Genomic DNA, 27,958 nt, shown 5'->3' on the forward strand with positions numbered 1-27,958 from the left:
ACAGGCCAGTGAGTCAATCATTGAGCTGTTTAGCACTCGACTAGATGCTGCAGTTGCTTGATAGTCAATTAAACACCAATGAAACAATGAAAAACCAATCCCAAGCCCTCTGGTTCTTCTCCACTTCGATCTGTAAACTCATAGAAACCATAGAGTTCATCCACCACCGCCCATTAACTGTCACATCATTTATGTTAAACGCAACACGTTTTTTCTGTCCTATGAGCTACTATTTGTTTCATCGAAGCAGCTCAGAGAATCCAGCTAGAGATCTTTAGTGTCAGGGAGTCAGCTTGGACGGAGAAAGACAAGAGGACGTATGGACAATCAGACATTAAAGGGGCATTTAATGGATTGAAGCTCCTGCTCAGGGAGCTTTCCCCCTAATTTTCACAACACACAGCTGCAGTTAAAAACTTGCCCTGTTAAATTATGAAAAGGAAATTGTTTTACGTTGAAGTGCACTCAGTATGGCACTTCCATAACATTGGGGGACAAGTCAGAGACACGAGTATTTGAAAGTTGATGTAGCAGAGGTCAAGATATATTTAATTACATATTTTTGTAGGCCAACTCCGAAGTTAGCGCCGCCCTGGTTCCCTTTGACAAAAAGCCAATGGGATTTTGGATTATTAGAAAATAAACTGTGTGGCAAACAAAGAGTTTATGATAGCGAGATAATCTTCACTAATGAACACCACTTTTATGATTTTTGAAGCGTAAATGGAATCGCCAGAAGTAAAAAGCCAACGTTAGGCTATAAAGGAACTACACCACGGTCGCATTACTTCAACGTCACCACCACTAAATAGAATATAGATAGCTATAGATATATAGGCAGATAGATATAGAATATAAACACAACGAGGCTGTAAAGGCGAACTGGTGAGTAGATGACTTTCCGTTTAATGTCCGCGACAACCTCTGTAGTCTCATTTAGCCGCTTGTTAGCAACTGCCTTTTTTAAGACAAGTAAAAGCTTCAAAATTCACAAGTGGGGGTATCTACTGACGTACTCTATGTCGTAGAACAAAACATGAAAATCTCTCAAGCTTATTTCAGGAATCGAACCAAAAACCCATTCAAAAAAACCTGCTGACTTCCAGGCGAGGGAACAGGAAGTGTAAAAATGGTAAGTAATTTCAGGGTTTTAAGGCTCATTCCTGCAGCGCTCTATTAGTATGGGTCCAGCTCCAAAAACCCTTGGACCTACATTTCCCATCATGCAACTTGATAGCGTCTTTCATTCGAACTCACTGCCCACGTCTGTCACACAGTCTTGCTGTTATTAAATTGTAGCATTCAAGGCCAGCCTGAGACTAACTGCGCCACAGAGGACATTATGAAGCTATTTTCACGGTCTGCGCAGTGACGAGTAAATTGACTTTGACTATTGTAACTGGTGGAGTGCCCCCTTTGTCAACGTTGTTACATGCTTGAATCAGGATGCTTAGCTAAAGGTATATTAAGTCTTAACAGAAAACTGACAAAAAGACTCATGAATCATTTATTTTAGGCAAATATTTGGGATGAGCTATCTGAGACACTGTCGTGCAAACTGTTACTTTTACTGTTGGGTGGCTTGTTTGCTTTGACTCCATTAACATTACTTACGCAGGCTTTATAATGATTCAAAGACATCTCATTCAACTTAGTATAAAAGGCAAAAGCATGTTGGATGCACATGCTAATAATTTACCATTAAGTGCTTTTTTTTGCTGTGCAAGATGGCCAATTTAGAATTCAGCAGAGGCAAGCGCTCCTCCAATCTAATGAACAGCCCCATGACGATTTAACTAAATGTGTTCCTGCAATTTGCATAAGACGCTTTAACTGGGGAAAAACACGGGCTGAATTTTGACAGTTCAACATTAAAATCAGAGAGACCATATTCAAGCTGCTGCAGCTGAGATCCGACCGTTTTGTGTGTGTGTGTGTGTGTGTGAAAATAGATCGGCATCGACATCTTCACAACACAAATTTGACAAATGCAACTTTTTGGGGCGCCAAATATTTGTTGAGGTCTTTGGTAAATTATTTTGAGGATATAACTCACTGTCAAATGAGCACAAGTGCTTCTTTGGGAAGTCTGAAAGAATAAAAAAGGGTCAGCACACATCCAGCTTGTCCCTCACGATGCTTAGACCCAGCCTTCAGCTACAGTCAGGCTCCATCTCATGATTCGAGAAGCAAAGACAGCACTCTGTAAGTACTAATGGCTGTTCCTGTTTAATGGCTTTCCATTTCCCTTTCCTCTGTTTAAGAGCTGACCTCTTTTAAACGCTGTCCTATTTCTTTTTCTGTCTTTTTCGAAACGACGATATTAAATGAACTGTTCCATGTATGTTTTATTCTTTGAGTGTTGCCAGCACCTTTAATTCATGTTCGCAGACGGTGAACCATCAGCAAAGAAGAAAAAAAAACTATTTTAAGGGAAAATGGCTAAAGTGCACAAAATTGACCTCTTACAGAAGCCCACTAAGAGCAAATCAATTTTGGAGGATCCCATAGTGTGTCTGAGCGCAGACGGCGAGCGCCGAATCTTTCACATAGATGGCGGGATGGGCCTGTGGGGTTATTTGCAGTGCATCATTATGGTCAATCTAGGTTTGATGGGAACTCCTTGTGAACAGGCCATCAACAGGAGATGTCAGTCACACTTTGGGTGACATTTTGACTGCGTGTGTTTCCCCACTCCTTTTCTTTCCCTCGCTGCCAGCAGAAAGAGAAATGCATTCTGAACGCCCACGGAGTGTCGTGGACCACACATACGCAATTACAAAGGCCATCTGTGGATGTGTGCCGAAGGAGCCAAGATACCACATCAACTGTGTTTACCATCACCAGGCACACCGACCAAAGACCTCATCCGACAGAAATAAAGGATTATCACTACTGCCTATAACTATATTACTATAATACTACAAGTACAAGGGTTTGGACTTTAACACCCCATTAACACCTGGTATTAAAATGCAATCTGTATCCGGACACCTTCTCCGGATAATAAACAGTCCGATCGTGCCTTTGTATTTACACCTGGTATTCTAACGCGTTCTCCTTATCCTCATTGAGATCGGATCTCTGCTGCGCGTGAGTAATTTGAGGCGGTGGCAAATGTAGGCTGTCAACATGGCAGGGGTAAGAGATGCCATTACTGTACCACGTGTTTCTACCTTTTCTCTGTCGAGGAAGGGGTCAATTTCTACGTTTTCCTGTTAGGAGCGAGCGGAAAAGACGACTGGCCCCGTTTGCAGCAATTGCATTTGCGGCAACTGTAAATGCTACAACAGTTAACCGGTCAGCGTGGATGAGAGAACAGAGTAATGAGTGGCGGGAGCGTATCGTCTTGGGGTCTTTTGGCGAAGGGGACTGGACGGCAAACTCCAGAATGAGCCAAAAAATTTGCTCGACTGGATCTGCGAGAAGTTGGGCGCAACATTCAAGCATGTTCAACGACAAATATGTCTTTCACAATGCCGGCAGAAGTCGTGCTTCATTTGCAAGTAGCTCGCATTCTGATAACAGGACAGAACCCACTTTAACAGGTGCTCCGGTGGAAGATAAACAGTGAACTCTACCTCCACAATGTCGCAATAAACTGTTTCGCTTCACTTGGCCCCCTAAAAGCCTCTGAGTGCTCATTTCGGGTTACCACTCAGGGATACATCTGATGACTGGACTATGAAAAAAGTTTCTGGAGGCCTTTGATAGTATTTGATAGTAACATTATCTTTTGAGACTCAAGTTTCAATCTTTTTTTCCCTCCCAATAAAAGGTAGTGAGACAACAAGGAAAGAAGATTTTCAAGAACTGTCCAAATGTGACTGAGGCAGATGGGCACTTTTATAACAGTCAATCTACAGAAGAAGAGACATTTTAAAGAATCTCTTTGATGACTGGGAGTCTAGACAGTTCCTCTCACCCAATTAAAGAGACTGAAAAGTGCTGTTTTATCAACTGTGTAATGAATATTCATGCGCTTGCTATGATGAATGGAAATTTTCTGTGTAACCTCTTGATGATAATTAAGTTTGAGTGAAGCGTCTTCACCCAAATCTCGGCCATCTCGGCCATGGTTTGGGTGTGTAAAACTCTTCGTCTGTGACCAAGTTTTCCGGTGTCTTAATGGAAAGTGCTCTGTCCCTTAATATTACAGCTTTACAAATGAAGCTGGTGCATTAACAGGGCCCAAAGCAAACTACATTGTGAGACAATAAAAAGATATCTATGTAATAAGGTCTGCAAACCTCAGCTAGTGCAAGGCACCGGTTGTAATGTGACAATCCTACATTTGAAAGCCAAGGACCCATTTATCCACCAAGAACGCATTCCTAAGAGGTTTTACGGTACTCCATTTGCCTTCTCTACTTGGAAACAACGGTCATTATTTGCAAAATGAACTGTGTAAAAACATGTTTAAATCATCATGCTTGGAACTTCAAGTTCAACATGTTTTTATTATATACATTGAGTTTAAGCACCCCCAAACCAATTGGACAAGCCCTCTACTCTGTTTCATGCCACTCTCATTTAAAAGCAGCAGACATTTTGCATGAGAAGAAATGGAGTTTTTGTGAATTATCTTCCTTTGATTAACTCGTCATACAGTTAAATGCTAATATCCGAGAAGACATAATCTACAATACGCTCCCTTTCTTTAGTGTGCCGCAGTCTGTCACTGAAAATGACACGTCTTCCTCTTCACTCCTTTCCACCAATGCATACCGTACAACATTATTGTCTACTGTATTTCAATTAAGGTCTGAATCTGTGCTTTTGTCACGGGGCACAGTCTTTTATACAAACTTTAACTTGAAAAGCACAAAACCTAAAAACAAAACGGATATAACAAAGGCATTCCCAGGAACCCGACCTGCACTGCAGCCTTTCTTATTGACTTTGTGCCAGGAACAGTGTTTCAATGTCACAGACGAGAAATAAATCCATACAAGAAGCAGGAAGATAAAACACAATCTGTCCCACTCGTATAAAAGAATGTCATCTATATATTCCCAGAGATGAAATCCTATGAAATGTTATGAAATAGCAGTAGACAGCAGTAGAAGACTCAGAGTGATGGAACTGTTGGCTCATTGTCACAACATTTCGTCCTGATAATATTCAGCCAGTTCCAAGGACACTAGTCACTTATGAATTTGTTTTGGCCTTGCCCGACAAATAAATTCACCACCTTAAAAGACTTCTTTTCCACTCCGATATGACTTTTAGCTCAGAGGAAATGCATTCCACTGTCATCAAAACTGTCAAGATGACTTCGAGTAGTATCCCTTTAAATTGGACATTTGTTCACTGCACAATTAAAACATCTGACTGATCTAATTTATAATGTGTTGTGTTCAACCCGGTCTTTGCTTCAGCCTGGGTTAGGTTTATATAAACTAGTCATGAATTACCAACACTGACTTAATGTCGCATTAAGCACTTTGAATTATCTCTGTGTTTGAAAGGTGCCCTAAAATTAAACTTGCCTTGCCATGTGCACAGAAAAAAACCCTAAAAATAATGATGTGGCTCTCAATGGAAAGCCTTTGGCTTTAGCAACTAGCCACAAAAACGGCATCATGAAGTGCATTTGTGCAGTGTTTGACTGAAAGTGATTCTCCTCATTGCTGCGCTGTTGGTGGCACCGTTGTTATCCACGTCCGCACTAACCCACAGTGGCTTGAAAAGCCAATCTGAGAGTTTTCACAAGGCAATCAGGGCCTCCCCGTTGTGTGGATAAGAAGGCAGGGAAGGGATAATGACAACAGGAAGCGGATGAGGAAAAAGTACTCCTTTCCCCATGGGATGTAAGTTTGCACTGAGAGTGCGCGGTTGACGCGACCTCTGCTGCCCCTTGCAGAGCATAAACTTGGACTTGGAGTTTAACTCCAACTGGGCGACAGTAAACTCCCGACTCGAGGATGCCATCATCTACCTGCTCAACCGCGTCTACGCCCACCTGGATAAGCCGGCGAGCACTGTGAGAGTCATGTTTTTTGACTTCTCCAGTGCGTTCAACACCATCCGTCCGGCTCTACTGGGTGAGAAGCTGACGGAGATGCAGGTGGATACCTGGGAGTTCACAGTGAAAATAAACTGGACTGGGCGTTGAACACTAACGCCCTCTACAGGAAGGGCCAGAGCAGTCTCTATTTTCTGAGGCGGCTGAGGTCCTTCAACATCTGCCGGACTATGCTGAGGATGTTCTATGAGTCTGTGGTGGCCAGTGCCATCCTCTATGCTGTTGCATGCTGGGGCAGCAGGCTGAGGGTGGCGGACTCCAACAGACTCAACAAACTGATCCGCAAGGGGGCCAGTGACGTTGTCGGGGTAGAGCTGGACTCTCAGACGGTGGTGTCAGAGAGGGAGGATGCTGTCCAAGCTGCAGGTCATCTTGGACAACGTCTCCCATCCTCTCCATGATGTACTGGTCAGACACAAGAGCACCTGGACCTGCTCACCTACCTCACTATTGTTTATTCTTTGAATGTTTCAGTGCAATACATATATATATATATATATACATATATATACATACATATACATTGTTGTTTAAACGCTGTCCCCCCCCCCCCACAAGGGATCAATAAATTATTTCTGATTCCGAAACAGGAGAATTCTGCTGCAGGCTTCATTAAACTGCTATTTATTACTCACAAACTTCACCCTGCCTGATTGACAGAGAAGTAATTGCTGCCCAAAAAAAAGAAAGAAAAAGAAATGCATGTGTTTTTACAAGCTGATATTACCATGGAAAGACGCTGGCAATCAATAAACATCGCAGCAGTTAGAATCAATAATGTCCTCCCTGAGTCGCAGTCTCCAATCTGTGGTGCTTGATTTGGCCCGCGAGGGAGGGGTTACACTTCCTCTGGTCATAGATGAACCATAATTCTTACCTCCCTGCCGCCTTAACAATTACACCAGCTGTATTAAAGCAATTTTTCATTCAAAAAGTCCCACGGCTGAGAGGAAACAAATAGGCTGAGCACAGAATTCATGGTCCTCCTCGGCCTCCTCAACACTCTGCCTTTCCCCACACTCGCATTAAGGATCAGGCCGGGTCCACCTCTGCGCCACGAGGGAACCAACCCACCAGGAAATTACACTCAGAGAAAAGTCAATAGTTATCTAAGCAGATGTGCACGTGTGAGAATGCTGAAGACAAAACTGCAGAGAGGAAGTGAAACTACATATTTCATTTTATGTTTATTATTGATTTGTCTTTCAGTTATTTTATGAATAATTTAATCGATAAAATGTCAAGAAATATGACGAATCCGCGCCAAAAGGGCAAGGATTGGCAAGAATTGCTAAAACGGCTCCGAAAAGGCAAAAAAAAGTGTTCAATTTATTTATGATATGAAACTGAGACTCTTTTGTGTGCGAGGAGACTTTCGAACTGGGTGCAAGTCCGCTTAAACTGATGCCTTACCTATGAAACACAGACCTACAGTGCACCGTCAGTGTCTGGCTCGGAGGTTTGTCCTCTAAAAACTCCTCTCCGATGCTTTTTTTTTTTTTTATTGTAGCGGTAAAGTTCTCGTAAAACTGAACAATACACTTCACACTATCTCATCAACTGTGCTTGGATGAATCTGGGTTACGGAGCATTTAATTAAGTGTGCGAGTGTCCTGGAGAAGGGATACACACTTCTAAAAAGATTTCTTCTTCGTCAAATACAACCAAGAGACCAGATATTTCATTTTGCACAGTGGCAAAGTATCTGATGGGCAGTCTCCCTTGGCTTGCTTATGTTTGCAAGACTCCATTACAATAGCGAAAGTCTGTCTGCGGCGGTTAAATCAAATAACTGATTGGCATCACTTTGGGTGCTAAAAGCTGTGAGTTGGTGACCAACCTTGAGACTCCTTGACAAAATGAAAGCACAGATCTATTATGTAAAGCCGTTTTACACCTCCACCTTACCCAATTAAACGTTTGCTGTCATTTACTGTTGACAATAATGTTTAACCAATTAAAAAAAATTTAAAAATCAGAGGTGATAAACGCGGTGCACAGCAGAGCATGCCGTAACTTGGCCTTTGAACGTCAACGCAGGTGAAATCGCATAAGGGGATCCTCAACACATGTCCTGGGTAACAGTAAACTCTCTCAACATGTCATAATACATTGGTCATTAACAGAGACAGATCAACACCAGACCACGGCAACACACCACAACGAGCACATGGGATTCGCCGGCAAGCAAATGGGTCACAAGCACGCATGGGGTTGTTTGAACAGAGTGTGGGCATGTCAGGAAAGACTGCTTCTCCAGGCGATGGATTTGAAGACAACACCAAAAACAGAGCCCATGCAGCTGTTTGAAAGAGTACAAGGACCCGGAAATAAGGGTCTCAGAGAAAAATAGGCAAAAGAAAAGAAAGAAAGAAAAATACAGGGGGGTAGAGAGGTAAAATAAAAATGAAAATGAAATAAAACTTGCCATGTAGTTTGCTGTGGTCACACCTGGGTATGCAAGATCAAAACGGGTAACCAGTGCAGGCTGCAGGTAAGAAACGAAAGACAAGATCACTAGCTGGTATACTTGGGGGGAAAAAGAGAGAGAGAGAGAAAGTAAGAAGGGAGCCCGGTGCATCAGGATAAAAAAGCATTAGTAATGGTTACCCTGTCACATGTTGAAGGGAGGAGAAGGGAGGGACGGAGGGGGGGCATGTTCAAAGGGGTTAAGATTGAATGAGGATGAGGGGGAGTGGATCACTCTGGCTTCCTGCGTCACTTATGTCAATGAAGAAATGTTCCGCACAAACTGCAACTGCAAACCTCGCAGTCACTGATGATCGCTGCGGCACCCACGAGGGACTCAGACTGTCAACACTCAAACAGCTTTGCAGCCATGCTTGAAAAATAATAATCAACACCCGTGAAGGCTGCAGAGACGGCATATCCGTCTCCCAACTGCTAATGTAACGAAACAAAAAAAACTACGGCGCGACATAATAGACCATATTCACGCGGCGGCCATTTTCCTCTGACCTCACGAGGTGAAAATCCAGAGGGACATTGGGCCACTTTTTTTAAGGCAAACCGCTAGACAACAGCTAACGTTAGCATTCAAGCACTTCCTAGCTAACGTTACCGTTTGAGAATGCACTGGATGTAATCAAACTTGCAACGTAACATGTGTTCCAGTGAGCATAAGGTCACATTTCCCGCGGTCGGGTGAAGACACGACAAGACAGTCAGCTAACGCTACACTGCGAGCTTGATTGCATCCGGTGCGTTTTACTCCCAGACTTAAATAAATGTGTCCAAGATGTGCGTTGATATTACAGAATGAATCTATCGTATCGTGTAACACTAACTTTATCAAGCGGTAACGTTCGGAAGTGGCTGAATGCTAACGTTAGCTGTCAACTGGTAGCTAATGGGTTACCAAATATGTTGTTTGACCTTGAAATATGGCCCCTGATCAATCAGGGAGCGGTGCAATGATAACTGTTTTGTCCGATTCCTTGCGTTTATACACGACTTGTGACCTGGAGCACAGCAGTACGACATGATAACAGCACTGAGCGTGATGTCAGAGGAAAATGGCCGCTGTGTGAAAACGGTCTACGAACCCAAAGGTTGGTTTAAGGTTGCCGTGTGTCACGTTCACATCAACAATAAGCTTGTTCACTTTGAGACGTCATCGTATGAAGATCATCAGCGAGCCATTTGGCTTCACAATGGGTCAGATGTCGGCGACAGTGCGCCGACGGATATCGCTTTTGTGACGCAGCGCGAGGAAGAGGAAGTGCAAACAGAGCTGAGGCACCCAGAGCTCCTCCTGGCAGTAGATAGGGCGGCAGTGTATCATTTCCAACATGTCGAAAAGGAAACGTGAGACAATTATAGGATCTGGATCTTATACTCAAAGACAAAAGCATTAACATCGCCATCTAACAACAACAACAACACTGCGGGATAAGTACTGAGCCTATCAAATCCAAGTCAAGACCAGTCGTCCAATCAAATGCGTTCTAACCAACGTCAGCCGGTGGAATATTAAAGCCAATCACAGGTTTCTGTGGGGGAAATAGTCACTTCCTTCAACAGCAGTTGCTTTGAACACTGACATCAGGGAGGATTATTTTGTATGTGCCAGGTCAGATTGTGGTATTTTTATTCCAACAAAACAAATTACTATAATGTCCCTCCTTCCACTATGGCATTCCTAAATGTATTCTTCTTCTTTTTTTTTTTTTTAAACCATCACTAAATGTCATATTACATAATGTAAAATTACACAGGCTGAGAATATTAGGTCCATAGATTTCTCAAGTGGTATGACACATTTCTACAATTGCTGTAAATCACAGGTTGCTACTCAACTTTCTTTCTGCCTACGCCCCTGTGAACAAAAACACAGCACATTTATGCAGGCAATTCATTTCCCCCATCCAGTGAAACAAGGGAGGTTGTCAAACACTGCCTGAAATCAACTCTCTTTCATTTCCAACATTGCCCTCTGCTGGCTCAAAGCGGAGTAGAAACACAACAAACTGCTGGATCTGGTCTTTAACTCTTGTACTGTGTACCTGAGACCTCCTAACGCGGCTGGAATGTCTTTTTTTTTTTTTTTTGTTCCAACGTGGGACACTAAATGGAAGCATGCTCTTCCAGAGAGAAGCACCGAGGTTGTTAGTGGCTAGTAGTCCAGGTCAGGACACGCGCTGACGCGCCAGGGATCAAGACAATGCAGAGGGGGATGGTGAGGGCACAGGGGAGGATGGGGGTGTGAATGTCGTCTTCTAATAACACACAAATAAAACTACACAGTGACAACCAAATGATTGCCACCAATCTGTGCTTCTGTGGGCCAGGAAAGCAACAATTGAGATCGAACCTGAGCAGAATTCACATATTGTTGCAACATCGGCCTGAATTCGACCACAATCGACGGTCTACTCATGCATTTGTTGTTTACACGTGTTCTATCATTTATCTGGGTGTTGTATCTTTCTCTCCTGGTTCTCTTTATTACCAAAACACAAACACTACAAGCTGCTGTTTAGTACTTTCCTTATAACTGCCTAATAAAACACAAAAAGTAGTATGAATTTCGGGGTATATATATATATATATATATATATAAACACTGATTTAAGCTACAAAAGAAAAAGACAAACGGAGGAGGGAGAGAGACTGAGGAGGAGGCCATGTCGTCGTTCATGCTGCTGAATTTGGGATGAAGGTCGGAGGGGTCATGGTTTCTATGCCAGATGCCAAAAAGCCCATGTACTTATAGGAATAGAGGGAGAGAGGTTGGGGGTGAAGGGGGCGGGGTGCTCACCTTGAGAGGAGAGATGTGGGAGTGGGACACGTAGCCGTGCACATTCTCGATCTCGGAGAGGTTCTTCTCAGACACGTGCACGAGCTCGGGGGCACGCACCTCGTTGGTGAGCCGCGGGAAGCCCTGGTCAAGAGGCGGCGAGTCGTCTTCCTGGTAGTGGTACTGCTGAGAGCGGAGGGAGAGGGAGGGGTGGAACGTGGCGAGAGAAAGAAAGGCAAAGACAAGCGATGAGATCCATATGCTGGTAAAAAAAAAACAACAACAAAAAACCCCCCACAAAAACAAAAAGTAAGAATGGGCTTTGTGTGACCGTTCCCAGAAATAAGGGGGAGAATATTCATAGTTCTACCATTATTTTCAATGTTATCTTCTCTTGGTGCAATTATTGTACAATGCTTAAATATTCGGGCTAAATCTGTATGTTTGTAAAAGTTTCCTTCGTGAAAAACTATTCATACTGCTGCACTATAAAAGCGCCCAGAGAAGCACCAGATTCACAACACGCATAAGGTTTTAATTGATGTGTTGCGTGCCACTATTTCAGAAAACATGGGCAGTGTCTCAGACATGGAATATATTCTTTTCTTTTAATCTTCTGTATATGCTAACTCAGTTATTTTAAAGATGCCGTGTTTTCGAGTTTAAAAAATTGTGTTTTCCCCCCCGAGACAACGATTTTCAAGCTGCGGATTCGACGAGCTTAGTCTTCATGTTCTGTCCCCTGTTCACTGGGATTTGTTACGAGCTGGTGAACAAATGTGTTTCTGGTGTTTTTCGTGGGATTCTTTGTGATGCATTTCGTTTAAAAAGTTCACAAGGGGGAATTTCGACTTCACAACAGTCAGGATATTTATTCTCAAACCACGCTCCTGAAACTAATTGGACCAGTCCTGCAACCTGACAAGTTGACTTTTTGTAACATTTCCTTGAAATCCCTGCTCATACTAAACTTTCGCGACAACAACAGTGAATTGACGTGAATAGTGTCAAAGTGAACAACGTAAATAGGGATGGTCATGGGAGTGTGCGGTCGTGACTTGTCACATATCATGTCAGTAAATGCTGTGGTTGATTGCCAGGATGATACTGAATGCAATTTGGATGGGGAAAAAAGAAAACAACCCAATCAACCTCCCTCCCTCCCTCCTCCTCCCCTCTCTCACCCAGGGAGCGTTCATCAAGGCAGGGTTCATGCAGGGTGAGGGCTGGCCGTTGTGGGGTGACCCCTGTACTGCTGGCGGCCTGTTCTGGAGAGAGCAACAGGACCATGTGTGACCACCAAGAGCAAACACAACAGGCGTGACTGTAGAAAACGAAGTCTGTAACTGATCGATCGCATTCCCCAAGATCCCAAGCACACACACTTTTATGGAAGCAAGAAGCACCAGCAGGAGGTCGAGAAGCTCACTCACGGGCACTGGCACACACACACACACACACACACACACACACAGTAATGTTGGTGTCTTTATTATTCTGCACGAACACAACAGATTGTCAGTGCACGCAGGACAGATGTGGAACACACAGAGGTAAGTAACAGATGGGTAGACACGGAGAAACACTCATATCATCCCACGGCATGGTTGTACACTCAGGTCAATGTGAACTGTTGGCGAGTAGATCTGTGAAAGAGGGAACTAAAGCATGACACAATCCTTAACACGTACCATTTCTATAAAGGAAGAGCCACATCTGGGTTTAAAATCAAAGGCGAAATAACATGGCTGTATGTGTTGCTGCACCGCTGAGATGCAAAGCCACCGCGAGGCCTCAGCGGTCGCGGCTATTTTTGACGGCGCCTGAAGGCAGCGATGTAAAGAGACGACGACGTACCAGTGTTAGGAGGACACGGCTAAAAAAATAGAGGTGCAACCTGTAATTTTTTTTTTGGTGCCGGGCTGCATTCACATGCATGCGTTGTCTGCTGCTGTGGCTCCCAAGCTTTTTCTTAAGGGACCCCTATTTGACCATTTGTATATAAACTGACGTCCCCCACCCACATAAAAAGGGCAAAAAGTAGCCTACTTCTTCTAAAATATCCTAACAATAACAGCACAGAACAATCAACTGTAGGATTAACCTAAATAGTGAACAGGAAGGTTGTGTAAAACTAACAATGTGTATAAAATTCTGAACAGGCTATTTCCTGTGGATATTGCCACGTATCAGAGGATTTTATCCTTATATTTTTAGGAACACAATTCCGTAATGTCCGTATTATGATTTTCTTGTAATTTCTTTTACATACGTTTTGATAGCTCAAGCAGCAGATATAAACTAATAACCCTTCAATTTAGTTGTCGTTTTCACAGAAATTAATGAAATACATGGATATTATATTCCATATATAAAAATTCTTACACTCTTAAAATCAAGATGGCTTCACCCGCCGCCCCCACCCCCAGATTTTTCCCCACCTTCAAATGTAATGCAATCCAATACAACAACAAACGCCCATGGAATTAAATGAATACAAAATCTGACTATTAGATTGTAATCTTTACAAAGGCAGGCTTCTTTTTGTAGGGCTTTAGAATTGGGATTTGCCCCTCTTTTCAGTTGGGGGGGGGGGGGCATCCCCAACCAACGCAAGCCCAGCAGCGGTGCCGTGTGATCGGCCATGTCAACGTTTTAAATGCTTGATCCCAGAAAAGGTGGTGGTCACTGCCTGGCCTACTGTGTTCTAATGCACCCAAATTCACCATATAGTTCTCGTTTACAGACTTTTCTGTTTCTGTTCTCAGACAACTGAATGAGCATGAACGTTATTTAGTCGCGGAACACATGAGCACTACACATTAACCATCAGCCATTCCTAAACGGCCGCGCTGCGGTGGTGAAAGAATTGTCAACGACAACAACCGCGCTATGTCTTCACCCATCTTGGCGTTTAAAAAGAACGGTGACGGAGGAGAGTTAGGCTGCCTTCTTAACGTCATTGTCCACGCGCTGTCACGCCTGGTAATACGTCCATTAATTCAACTCAAGTTCAAACGTAAGCTAATTCCAGGTCACTCCTGTTTTTTGTTTTTTTGAGGCGATAAATCTTTCATGATGAATCTGTCAACGGCACTAGTGAGAGAGAGAGAGAGACGGGGGGGGGGGCAAAGCACAGGTGTGGGCGAGAGAGTGAGGCGAGATGGAGACTGCATATATGGCCAGAGGGAGAGACGTGAGCTGAAACTTTATCGGGAAATCATGCAATGTAATGAAGTGTAAACTCGGACCATTTGGCACCAAGTGCCTATCTTCTTCGGCGACAGTCAAGTGCAGCTACATCTGCACGAAAACGATTGATAGAGGTCGCTTTCAAAAGGACAAGGGAAGGTAATAATGCTCACAGGGGACACCGATGGCCTATTTCATCCTCTCAATCCGGAATACTGTACAATTCACAACGACAACACACCATAACATTGGCAGGCACTTTTCATTTTTGGTCTGAGTTTGCCCTTCACTGATTGGTTACGAAACTTTAAACATATTGGCTATGCAGAACAGAATGAGGGGCTCATTACCCTACGGTACCCTATGGTCATCATTAAAAGGTGATTTCTGGAACGGCGTAGATTTCGACGGGTTTCGCGGCCTTATTTACGGATATTACAACGTAAATAACCTCTCTGTCAGGACAAAGGCGGCCTTCCTTTGGAGGTTTTTCCGGGCTCGTCCAACTAGTAGGAGACCCCCGGGGTAGACCCAGAACACTCTGGAGGGATTACATACCTCATTTGGCCTGGGAACGCCTCGGCATCCCCCAAGGAGGAGCTGGAAAACGTTGCTGGGGAGAGGGACGTCCGGGGCTACCTTTCTCAGCCTGCTGCCACCGCGACCACGGCCCCGGGTAAGCGGAATAAGAAAACGGATGGATGGATGGCTATTGATCCACAACCATTAAAAATAGTACGTAGAAAATATAAAGCTGGTGAGGCCAGCTGCAGATGGGAAGAAACAGTCTGAACCCAGCATTAGTCTTATAGTCTTTGTGGCCCGCTAGCCAACACTGCACAGGCCAGTTCCGGGCTATGAAAAACTGCTGAAGAGATTAGTGAACTCTTTTTAGTGAGAGTCCTTGATTCTGATTCAGTCACTTGACTGAAACTCCTGCCTGTGTCCTCTCTAGTTTGTGACTTGATTAATCTTGATTGAGTACATCGGTTTGTTCAACTTGATGAAAATGTTATATATCCTGTCCATGTTCACTTGTTATCCATTGCGCTCCAAGTCTTGTCTCAAGTCATGAGTAAATGTGGTTTCTAGCGGTAGTTGCTGAATCCACACATAGGTTTACCTAGACCTGGACCACAAGGCTGGTCCTCTGCTCCACCACTGTCCATTCTCACCATTCCACGCCTAGCTTTAGCCTAAATCTGATCCGGATTCCAAACTTCCGCTGCAACACAAATCAGAATTGCACATTAACTTCCAGAAAATGTGAGGACCAGCAAACTAACTGCAGTCAGTGAAATGTCCCAGGTCTGAACAACACCTACAGGTCAAACAGATCCGTCTAAACATAGCTACAAAAACACACACGAACACGGTACATCGTGCACTCACTTGTTCTCAGCGGTCCTCTCAAGAGACGAGGACGCGAGGAGGCCGGGGGCAGTGCCCGTCTGCTTTCGGGCTGTATAGGCAGTTCCCAAAACACAGATGCGTTTCTACTGGGGTGCTGCTACAGGGGCAAGGAGGCAGGTGTCTGCAGCTACTACTGCTGTTTGGACGACCATAGCAGAATTAATGGGCGACAGGAGGGGCGTCTAAATATAGAAGCCACAAGAACACCGTAGCTGAAATGAGATTCTTCTTACATGATCAACAGTTCAAGGAATATGACTCATAACTCCGCCGAGTTAGCTCAGTCCGTGCACTGCAGTTGGCTGTGGTATGCTAATGAGGACCAGTGTCCCCTGGTACAGCACTGTGGCCAGATTAAGGACAGGACCCCTCTGCCTGTTTACTTTTTATACCTTGTAACCAAGCAACAACCGCCAGCGGGGCTACACACCAGCACACACGGTCACCACTAAATGAAAATGAATTACAAGGAACTTTTGTCAGATCTCTTGGCTTCTATGATCTCCACGAGCTTCAGATCAGCCGTATGCCGTGTTGGGAAGAGTTCACTTCAGTGCTGCTGTTTCAATGTCCATTTTCCTCATTAATAGCCGTCCTCAACGACATCTTTAAGTGTCAAAGTTGTCTCCAATTGTCATCATGAGCTTGAATCTGTGGCGTGCTGGCAGCAACACCCTTTGCAGCGCGGTGTCGCCGATATTGCAATTCACACTGGGCCTTCAGCCTTTTTGCCTCCACCATCAACACTTTCTGCATCAAATATTTCTTTCTAACATGTCTTTTTCTTCTACAGTGGCCAGGAAGGTGGCAGATTCAGTTTTCAAACCATGAATGTAAGTGGCTTTCACACATTAATTCTAAAGTCCCACTAGACGTAGTAGTTCTGTCTTCCTGTATGTCAAATAAACAATAACTTTTTTTGATATTAAACATCCCTATGAGGAATACATTCCTCGGTATCTTTCATCCAGCAACATTATCGACAATGCAAGGGCGTGCTAAAGTTAAGGAGCATGTGTAGGCTTTCCTGTATTCAGTGTCACTAGCTTAGAGGCAGAGGCCAGAATACGCTGATAAGCAGCAGCAGAATTGCTATAATGAGGCGGAATGCTCGTAACTAAGCAAGTAGATAAAGGAAGGCTCGGAGCTAAAGGCCGCATCTACTGTACCAATCCGAGGCCATTTTGACCTCAAGCCTGAGAGAAGCCCAGTGACCTACAATGTACTGTGTGAGAGCATCGCCACGGCACTGGGTGAAATCAGTCATGCTCTGGTTACGCAACCAGATTAGTGGTTAATAGTAGTGTAGTGTGGAGCGCTATTGGAGCATTGTTTGGCGTGTATGAAGCCTGACATGAAAATGAATGTATATTTTCATTTTCTTTTCATTCGTCTTTTCACCAAGCTCACTGTGAACAACTGTGTTGCTCGACTTACTTGGTTTGTTAATGGAGTTGTGATCAGTGGGGCCAAGATTTATGACGAAAGGAGTCATTAAAACGACTGGCAAAGCAGAATAAATGGGGCACGAGGAAGTTTCCAGTACATAACATGACTGGTTAAACTAGTAACGGGTTAATACGTGCAGGCTAAATGAGAAAATAAGCAGAATTACTGGGTCAGCCTAATGTCTCCACACTTTGGAGAAAGGTCCGGCTCAAACCCATCGTTGTTCTGGGATAGGGGGGAAAGAAAATGCACTAAAAATTGCACTTGCAAAATGTGTGTCCGGGGGGGGATAGCATGTGATACAACTTTTACTGTTAAAAAAGACAAACATAACTTGATCAGCGGTGTCCTAGGGGTGAAGCCCACCTATACTTTAGCTCTGGAGGAGCTCGCTGGACCCGTTAAAAGCACGGACTTTGAAAACAGTAACGCGCAGTTAGCTGCGTTTTTCTCGTCGTTTTCCATTTTCATGACACTTCACGGTTGAACTCGCCGCCTATATTTCACTCATCTGGCCCCAAACGTCTTGTTTTGATAGCCCCTGTGCTGTGCAGTTGAAGCAAGTCCTGTCAGTGTATACAAAGAGGATCTAAGTTTGGACGCCACCGGTGTCCCAACAGCACAAGCTCAGCACAGTTCCCAAAGCTGGCAGCACGTGTCAAAAGCAAGACAGCGAGAGTGCATCATACTGCCTCCCCAAAGCTACTTTTGCAGTTTGTTGTGTACAGTAAAAAAATAAGTCATGGCACTGAGGCATGACGGGCGAATGCTTTTAGAACTGATGTTTACTTTAACGATGAGTGACTAATGCTACAGGGAGACATAGAGAAGACCCAGGGAGAGAGATGGAGGAGGGGGGCACGTGACCACGCGGATAAAGGATTAGGAAATGTCTTCATTAAACTAAGCAGATGCAGGGAGAGTGCAATACTATGATTTATCAGAGCCATGCAAGGGGCTGTTTTTAACCTCTGGAAGGTTCCATTCCAAAGCTATCAAAAGGCACAATGGTGACAAAGACACCCCTTCTCTTCAGTTCAGCCTAACACTAATTACAACGTTGTTTTATTCTTGGTGGTGAACAAGGAGTCTGGAGTAAAGGGAAGGAAGGGAGGGTGGTTTAAGGCTGATTAGATCATATTTTGATCAGGCAACAAAAGGCCACGTTAGCGGGATTTTTGTCAAGAAACAAAACCATCAAAAATAAGCTGGGCTTGTGGATTTGTACATTCAAAGTACTTCATACAGTTATGAAACTATATTTAGTGCAAATATTTGCTTTAGTTAATAGCTGCAATACCAGCAGGGGGCACTTGAGTTAATTTTTTCGTTTTTTATTTTAACATCCGGGAGTTGTTGTGCGCACCAACAACCACCAGGTGGCATGAAAACGCAACTGGGATCCTCATGGTAGTTGTAGTCCTGCGTTTTTAAATATATAAATAAAGACAGTGATTGTATTACATTTAATGCCAAATTCATTCAAAGGCATGAAGAATTAATAATTTGTTGTGGACGGTGCGACTGTGTGATTTCTGAAGGGAGCGTGGGGACCTTCTCCCCCTGGGCAACCGTAAATCGCGGTTACTGTTGGTTGTATTTGTAAAATTTGACATGTTTACCATCACAAAACATCTGCTGCTTATCTTGGCAGGTAAGACATACACTTTAGACTAGTGTAAAATCGGTAAAAAACTGACACCAGCACTGCCAGTTATAGCTGACTGACTGGCAGTTTCTGTCAAGGGGAGGGTCCAACGAAAAAAAGCTGGGGGTCTTGGCTTTTTTTTTCTTTTTTTCTTTCATGTCAAATAATCAAAGTAAATGCCATGCGTGAAAATTAGTTAGTTTTTGCTAAAATCGCAAAAAAAACTGCAGTACATATCCATCATTGTCAGAGTGTTGTTCTGACTCCCATTCATTTTTTAATCGTCGCACATCGTCTCGTGCCGGCCACAGACAGGCTCGCACATTCGGCCCTGTGAGCCACAAACATATAAGTTACACCAACGCGTTCAATAGTCTCTTTTCTCTTGCGCGATAACGCAATTTTGGCAATTAGACTCGCGTTTCTTTTACTTATAAGCAAGAGTTTGAGAGGTTTAATCTCCATCAAATTCTCCTCTCATGGAGCCATTTTCAACGTGGGCCATTTTTGTCCTGAGGGTAACGCACCAAGCATCGCGCACGCCGTGTCGCTTTTGCCATTTTTGCACTCCCGATAGCGACGATGAAAACGCGTCTCTTGATTAAAACCTGAGCAAGTCGGTGCACCGTGAACACTGCACGCCCTCCTCCGAGCTGTGTGCAAAGCGGAAACCGCTCACGTGTGGTGTTGTCATGCTCCACTGAGAGGATCCCTCCTCTCTTGACGTCCGCTGCAGCCCCAACCAGCAGAATCACGATGAGATGGAAATGTGGGGTGGCATGGCCGAGGGCAGATTCAGAGCCTCTGTGCAGATTTAGCGTAGGAATCTCCTGGCGGTTGTGTGCACTGACCTCTTTCTGCGGCTTTATATACCTACAGTTCGACTCTCTTCCCCCGTTCTTTGCCGCGGTCCTAATTCCTACAGACAGTGGGAGGGAGAGCCGAGCCATGGCTCTGCTGCTTGTCTTGCTTTTGCAGTCGAACATACACATTTCTGTTGTGATCTGGTGTTTTTCAGCTTCAGCGTGTCAGGCTCTTTTTGGGTGATAGTCTGGGTGTTTTTCCAGTTGCTGTTCACAAAACGCACCATAGTTATTGATGGGATTATGGTCCTAAACAAAGCAATGTCCACAGACTGGGTATTTCATGCACCATAGTTGATGTCTGTTGATTCGTTAATTGTTTTCATTCTGTTCTGTAACGAAGAGAGATGTTGTGTGTGTGCAAGATAATCTTGCTAAAAGATCTTCTTCATTGAGCTTTGTTAAACATGCAACGTTTCAAAACGACCTCCCAGCAAAAAGCGATGTCTAAATGTAGTTTTGGAACAGCTAAAGAATAAAGAATATTTTGGCAACAGTAGCGAACGCTTCCAGGTTTTTTTTGCGGTAAAGGCCCACCGCCGCTTTCGTAAAGCACGCGGGCGGTGACGTACTGTCAGCAGTGGCTTTATGCATCAATAGGAGAACAAAAAGAAGTTAGTTTCAGACAGTAAATGGGCTTCGATACGTCACTGAAAAAGAACATAAATCATCCGGTGTTCATTTTCTGATTCATCGAAATCATTTTATAACGGTGAGCCCTCCATTCCTGACAACTCTGGCAACTCCGGGGAGCTGGACTTGAAGCGCACTTAAAGATCACTTAAAGGGAGGACATGTCATGACTTACGGGGAGTAACTCCGGTCATTCCGATAAACGAAGGGTGACAGCAAGGGGATGCAGAAATACTACTGTAAATATGCTCTCATTAAGCCCCAGTGAGCATTAGCACAGCTTCAAGGGGGCGCAGATGGGGAAAAACAAAACCGCGTTAGCACTGCCTTTCAAATGCAAACTTAAACTGTTCTCTCTCTCTCTCTCTCTTCGGCTTATGGAAGGACACAACCAGTCCTCACCCCATAGGGTTCCCACTTGGATCAGGTGTAACAGAGCACAGAGAGCCCCTACACCCCCCCCCCCAGCCACTTCTACTACTCAAACAGAGCAACCGCCGACATCACCGCAAACCTCCGAAGCAAAAGAAGAAGCGGTCTGCGACCTACCTTGCATCCAAACATCAGCGACAAAGTGTTGTTGGTGCAGGCAACTTTGCAGTGACACAGCACCGGGGTGCACTCTGGGCTTTTGACTATGGGAGACATTCCTCTTTAGAAAAAACAAAAAAAGAAGAAGAAGAAGAAGAAGAAGAAGAAGAAGAAGAAGAAGTGACCGGCTGGACGGCACAGCTGCGAGGCAGGGGGACGAGGAGCTACAGTCGAACCCGGCAAGAAAGCGAGAGAGGGAGGTTTTTGCATACGGGCTTTTGCTCACACACACACACACACACCCTCTATCCCCACCATACACCCCCCCCCCTCTCTCTCTCTCTCTCTGTCAGCAATGCCCACTTTCTCTATCTCTCTTTTCTCTCTCTTCCCACTCCACCTCGAGCGCCCTGACCGTCCCCCCTCCTGCAAGTCTCACTTCTGTGGAGGGATCAGCCTCCTCAGTCCTTAACTGGGACTAATTTGCATTTAGAAAAGAACTGCTTACTGCTTTTGTTTTAGACTCGTAGGCTGAGTCTGTGGCTGCCGTGCACATGCAGCAGCAGGTAAAGCAAAGGGGTCTCTCTCTCTCTCTCAGTCTTGATGTTGTGAGGGTGCCCCCAGCTGGCCAAGGTTCCGCCTGACAAATTAAAACTGCAGACAGCCACTTTAAGTGTCAAGTTTAGTGTTTTCCATCGGAGGTCCATCTCAACAGATTTGTATTTATTTATTTATTTTGCAGCTGTGTAAAGTGGGAATTTATTGCCAGCCAGAATGATGCATTCGGGTGCAATAGTTGTATAAATGTGGGGAAAAAAAAGGCAAATCAACAAATGCACGATTTCCTCCTATTTGAGTAACATCTGCTTTTTTTTTTTTTTTTTTAATAAATGAAGCTATATATTTGTGAAATATCAAAAAAGTATTTGAGTATTTCTCTGATGCTTCATCACTCCACCTAAACATACGACATCCGTCTCTTTAATTATCCTCATACTGCAGCCGTTTCATACACAACGTGCACGTTATGTCAAAGAATTACAATTAAACATAATAATGTGATTCAAGCGGTCATGTGCTGTACGCAGGCTTCAGGCCGTGTGGAGGACTTAGTGCTTAGCTGATGGAATGAACAAGTGCTTGATGGCATAAATGTAGTGTAGTAAATTTACAGTATTTCTGCACTGGATTAAAAACTCACACACGACTGCTTTAAAGCGCAGGTTATTTTTATGAGACGTTTACTCTGAGGTGAGGTAAGGTAGGGCACGAGGAGCACGCAGTCCGAGGAAACGACTGACGTGGCCGATTAGGGGCGGGATTAACCATCTGAGATGCCCGGTTGCATTTTGACCACGCAATCTCATCACATTCTGTTTAAATGGAGCACTTGAGTCATTCTGCTACTTCAGTTTGTTTCTGTAACACTGTTGGAAATAAACTTGCGCAGTATCTAAATTTACGCTATCCACATTATAACTTGCACCTCTAACCTGCTAAAAAAAAAAAGAAAAGTGACTTCCTTTCTTCCACACGGTTGCATTATCATATCCACGCCCCCCACACTTCACCCCCCGGGGGACGTCTTCATCTGGCACCCGGCCCAGGTAAAGAGATGTGTGCATTACCGGGTGAAAATGACAAAACCCACAGCAGGTTCATATGTTCAGAAGTCACGCCCTGCCGGTGGCGACTACATATCTCATGTCAGAATGTAGTGCTATCTGATTCTACTTCTAGAAACTTCTACCAAAGAGTGTGTCTGCGCATGAGTGTGTGTGTGTGTGCATTTCTGGCAAGCCTTTCCCTGCAAAAGAAAATACTTTTTAACATCCTAGATGCACTGCTATGAAACTGAGACAGTTGCCAAATTGGTTTGTAGCGGACATGCAGTTATGAATGGTGAATGGCAGTTATGAACTTGAATGGTTGATAATGCAGGTTTGACTCCTGCACGAGAACACACTGAAGTCCCCCCCCCGATCGTCAGACGCAGCCAAGATGCAGTACTGTAAAATACACACAAAACAACATGTAACCCTGCTAACAGCTGGTTGAAACTTTCCCCATCCCTCTCTCCATGACTCTTAGTCAGTCCTCAGCCTGCGGGAGAGCTGCAGAGGGCGAGATTGTTAAAAGCCTGGCGGGCCGTCGAGCACTCGGGCTACATAACACAGCTGCAGCAGCAGGCCTGGCAGGCACTGTGCGAGCGCTGCGCGCTGGTTCGCCAGTATAAACCTACAGTGGACAGCGCAGTGTTGTTTGAACTGAACCACTAGATGGAACCGTAGCACTGAGGACATCACGCTGTGCGAGTGGTGACACAGAGAGAGGGAGCCGGTAACTAAAAACTCAATTATAAACCAACTTTAATAAACAGGGACTGAGGTCAGTGAGGATTAATTAATCAGGGAGCCTGTGGGGTGGGGGGAAACAATTCCACAGTGCACTTCATGAATTAAAAAAAACACAAAACCAGGGCGAAATGTCACTCCCCATCCTCGAGGCTGTCAACTCCCAATTAAAGCTTCTCTGACTGCACTTTTTAATGCACGTCCGTCCTGGAGGAGGGACCCCTACTCGGTTGCTCTTCCCGCCGGCGCGATTGAGTTCTTGTTTGGTGTTGACAGGCCGAGTGAAAAACGGAGACAGGACGATATACATTTGATATAAATATCATATTTACAAGTACGCAAGATGGGTCTTTAAATATCTTTGTTGTATCTTAGTTGTGTATTGCTTGTTGTGATGTCAATTTCACCTCTCACATGTTATGTTTGCAACCTTAAACCTTAAAAAGTAAAAAAAGAAATCTGATTTGTACGGGGGGGGGGGGGGGGGGGTCCACCATGCTGATACAGCATGCCACAGTGAAAAAAAACGAATTGTCAGGTCATACAGGTGAGGTTGTGCTGAAGAAAGAGATACCAAACACTGGCATGCTAAACCTGTTTTAGAGTGGTGTATAAAGGTAAAATCAAAAGTATTCAAAAACGGCGAAAATAGCCCGAGACTCTCTAATTAAAGGTTTTTTTGGGGGGGTAAGTTTTCCTTGTCTAAATTGAGGGTCTAAGGATGCACGCTGTACAGATTGTGAAGCCCCTTGAGGCAAACTTGTGATTTGTGACAATGGGCTTTATACAGCGTTTCGTTAGAAGATCTGACTACCCAGGACACTGAGAGACATTCTTACTGCTGATTAGGCCACTATGCGGTACGCTTTACAATCCACTTGCGTGTCCCGAGAACTAGAGGACACGGCGGAATGCTTGCAGCTTGCAGTGACAGGACTCAAGCATCAACAGGCCCAAAGCCAGCATCAGGCTTCTGCATCCTTATCTTATCTTATTTTTATTCTTATTCTTATTTTACCTTTTATATTCTACTTATTTGTTATCAAAACAATAGCACCTTCAGACCACAGCAAATTCCTTGTAATGTATGTTACTTGGCAATAAACAGTTTCTGATTCTGATTCTGATTCCTAACCCCATATGCCAATTTCTATTACCACTTCCTGCTATTTTAAATACCGACATCACATTTTGCATCTTTACACTGAAACGAATCCAGAATGAAACCCACCACCACGGAGCCCATGACTCAGAGACAAACAGCACATGGAGCTGTAAACTGAACCTACACGACATGTGGCTGACGGATGATGTTTACACACAACACTCCCCCCACGCTGGGTTAATGGTCCAATTACAAATATGTCCATTCAAGAGCAATATGAAACGCTGTCTCTCAAGTGGCTGCGGGTAACATGTCAACAGAGCGCAGCCGCGTTCTTTCACACCGTGGCTCTCGCGTTAACGGAATACAGGAGCCACGCCGTGCCGTGCCGTGCTATGAGTCCTACGAATACAATTACATTGTTGCGATAATACAGGAGAGTACCATCAACACACTTGTCTCCTTCACCTTTTAAAACTCGACAAATTCATGCTTTCAGTTTACAAAAAGGTCAAGAAGTTGTTGTCTCAGTGGCAGTATGGAATAAGCAAAGATACAACCTATAGAGTCAGACCCCCCCCCCCTCCCCAGTCTGAACATGTTACGGCCTCTCGTTGTGCTAACCTTTAAGGTGTGAGCTCGCAGGAAGTGATGGAGTCGGAGCCTCGGTGCTGCGCACACATTTCATGTGGACTGACTATAATAACATACATGAAGAGTAACAAGAATGCCAAGGAGGCGTTCAGGTTCCTTCCTACTACTGAGTTGCATAAATGTCGGACCTGTGAAGGCGCACGACGTTACGTCTCCAGCCTTTGTGCTGCAGTGCTAGCAGGGAAAGCCACAGTTGTCACAGTGTTAGTCGGTCGGCTTGTTTGCTAGCGCTAGAGATCGCTGTAGGGCGGTGCAATTCATCGAATTTTAATCCCGATTGCGATTTTGACTTCCCACAATTAAATGAACCTGACCGGCTGCGATAAAGACGCTTAAAACGCAACTCATAGAAGACTTCCTAAACTAACAGCCAGCCACCGGGGGGCGATAGTTTTGGCTTCACTTTTGGGGTAGTCTCGCATAGCCGGACGTGTCGCCGCGCTCCGTTTTCTTCTTGTGTGCAATCGACCGAATTTTGCCGTTAACAGCTTTTCCAATGCGATAAAAACAGGTTTATGGAAACGTGACTGGTGCTGGAAGAACTGATTGTCATTGTCAACAAAATCCCATTAAAAGACCAAAACCAAAATGGTGTGTCTCTCAGCGCTTTCTGATTCATAGTTAGTGGTAACCAGTTAAGTGCACTGGGCAAGAGGGGTGTGTGTTTACAATGTGACAGAACTACACACAAACAGTTAGTTAATCCCGAGAATATGAGGCCACATTGATTCTAGATGTGAATTTGATTCCTTGTTCCGCTAACTGGGTGAGAGACAAAGAGAGCTTAAAGGCTGGGGAAATTGTTCCTTTCTCTTTCCCTCCAGTTGGGAACCATCTTACCTTTCTCTCTCTCCCTCATTTCTACCTCTTAAATTCCCCTGTGTCCCGAAAACCAAAGGGGGGGCTTTCCCCTCGGAACAATACCTGAGCTCTGACAAGAGAAAGGAGGAAGCCAGAGAGAGAGAAGGAGGGAAGGGGGGGGTTGACAGAGAGAGGGAAAGCATGAATGGGAAAGAGGCCACTTTATTGGATCTCACAAAGGGAGGCCCTGGGACAAACACAAGTGGAGTCAACGTGCTTTTCCGCTCGTTATCGCAAACAGCTCCCCCAGCACAAATGATTTACGAACGGCCAAGATGAGAAAACACGTCACCAACCAAACTTTCTGTCATGTAACTAACGGGGGCCACCGCTTACACGGTAAAAGGCGGGCGCGCATTCATAATGGCCTGTAGATGGCTGAGCCTGCAGTGCCGGAACAACAACAACAACAACAACAACAACAACAACAACAACTTGTACCGCTGGTCAACTACAATGCGACTAAAGCCGCAGAACAAGGAGACGGGAGGATAAAACACGCACCTGTCCCCACATTAGTACTTCCTAATCCTCCTCTGAGTGACAGCTCATGACACCACGGCTGCACTAAGGCGTCAGTGGAGGATTTAATAAAAAGAAATGTCTCCCAGACATCACTGAAGGATAAATTTCTGTTAAGTGCAACTTGAACTTCCATCGTTGTCCAAATCAGAAATACAAATAATAAAGTATAGTAATATTTCTGCAGGCCTGTCATGGTTCCAAATGTAGTTTCAGTTCCGTTTCAGTATTTACTTGACATGGACCACTCGCAGAAAATATTCATTTCAAAATAAAAGAAGACAGGCTTCATACGCTACCAATGCAACGGGTTGTAGCTTCAGTAAGTAATTGACATCATGAATAGATGATCAAAATTGCAAGTGACTGACCGACTCAGCCATGAATTGTTTCAGCAGGACTTCATCCCCCCCAACCCTTGCAACACAGGCTGTTTTGCGTTCAGCAAACGGAAAACCTCCTGCTTTTTTCACCGAACCGGAGCACAAATAAAGGCAGATTTCTAGCCCACGGGGGGGGGTGCTACGGTACCTCGCCACTGAGATTTACATATATGAATGATTCAGCGGCTGAGGCTCTATAAGCCCGTGGAGCTGTCAGTGAGAGGTGGAAGCAGAGAAGAAGACACCAGCAAGACTTTTGCTGCAGTTTTTACTGCTACAGAGTTCAAGCACTCTTACCACTCGGGACTGCAGGGTGAGCTGGCAGCTAATGCACACACACACACACACACACACAAGTGCGCGCCCACGCACCATCTCACTCACATATCTCACACTCACACATTGTAAATAGTAAACTGTGAACGGCCTTAAAGTCTTTCCTTACCTCCGCGCTCTGTCCCTTCTCCTCCTGCATGCCTGTGTATGAAGATGTGTGTTAGACCGTATATGTGTGTGTGTGTGTGTGTGTGTGTGTGTGTCTGTGTGTGTGGAGATTCAACCTGCTCTCCCTCTAGCTGGGAAGTGCTCTCTTCAAACAACTGCCTGCTCTCTGGCAGCACTCAGACGGGCTGCTCATTGTGCCAGTATATGCGCGTGTGTGTGTGTGTGTGTGAGCGTTGTGGGCCAGCAATGAATTGCTTCCCCGTCGCTGCATCGGTAACTGCGGCAAACAAGTTCCCTCCCACACCCCGCCCCCGCTACAGGGAGTCCAGCCAAGAGGGAACCACGGGCTGGACGGACTCTGCTGCGGCACGGACACTTCACGGGGTGACACGCACACACACACACACACACACACACACACACACACACAGCAGAGCACAAGGAAAGTTTGACTACAAGCAGAGAAAGGCAAGTATGTGATGTGTACGTTTGGTGGGTTGTGTTATCCGAAGTCAGCAAAGCTTGTATCTGCTGTGCTTGCAGATGAGACTTGCAAAAGTTGCATTTCTTCAACTTTTGCCTGTTTGGGCAGTGAAGTTTTTTCCGTGACATCTGACA

At 44.7% G+C, this 27,958-nt stretch overlaps 1 protein-coding gene across 2 annotated transcripts in view; it reads right to left on the reverse strand.

Moving 5' to 3' along the window:
- The window catches only part of dlg2 (discs, large homolog 2 (Drosophila)), a 133,417-nt gene that overhangs the window by 64,299 nt on the left and 41,160 nt on the right, over window positions 1–27,958 (reverse strand). The window contains exons 1-3 of one of the 2 annotated variants that reach the window (XM_070917315.1): window positions 21,036–21,134; window positions 11,310–11,474; window positions 334–360 (exon numbers count right to left, since the gene is read on the reverse strand). In XM_070917315.1, the coding sequence (XP_070773416.1) occupies window positions 334–360; window positions 11,310–11,474; window positions 21,036–21,134 (291 nt within the window). Of the gene's footprint in view, window positions 1–333; window positions 361–11,309; window positions 11,475–12,472; window positions 12,557–21,035; window positions 21,135–27,958 lie in introns of those variants that run through there. The other variant, XM_070917314.1, reaches the window with a different exon arrangement.

The sequence above is a fragment of the Enoplosus armatus genome, chromosome 13 (assembly GCF_043641665.1).
Source record: "Enoplosus armatus isolate fEnoArm2 chromosome 13, fEnoArm2.hap1, whole genome shotgun sequence".
Classification (NCBI taxonomy): domain Eukaryota; kingdom Metazoa; phylum Chordata; class Actinopteri; order Centrarchiformes; family Enoplosidae; genus Enoplosus; species Enoplosus armatus.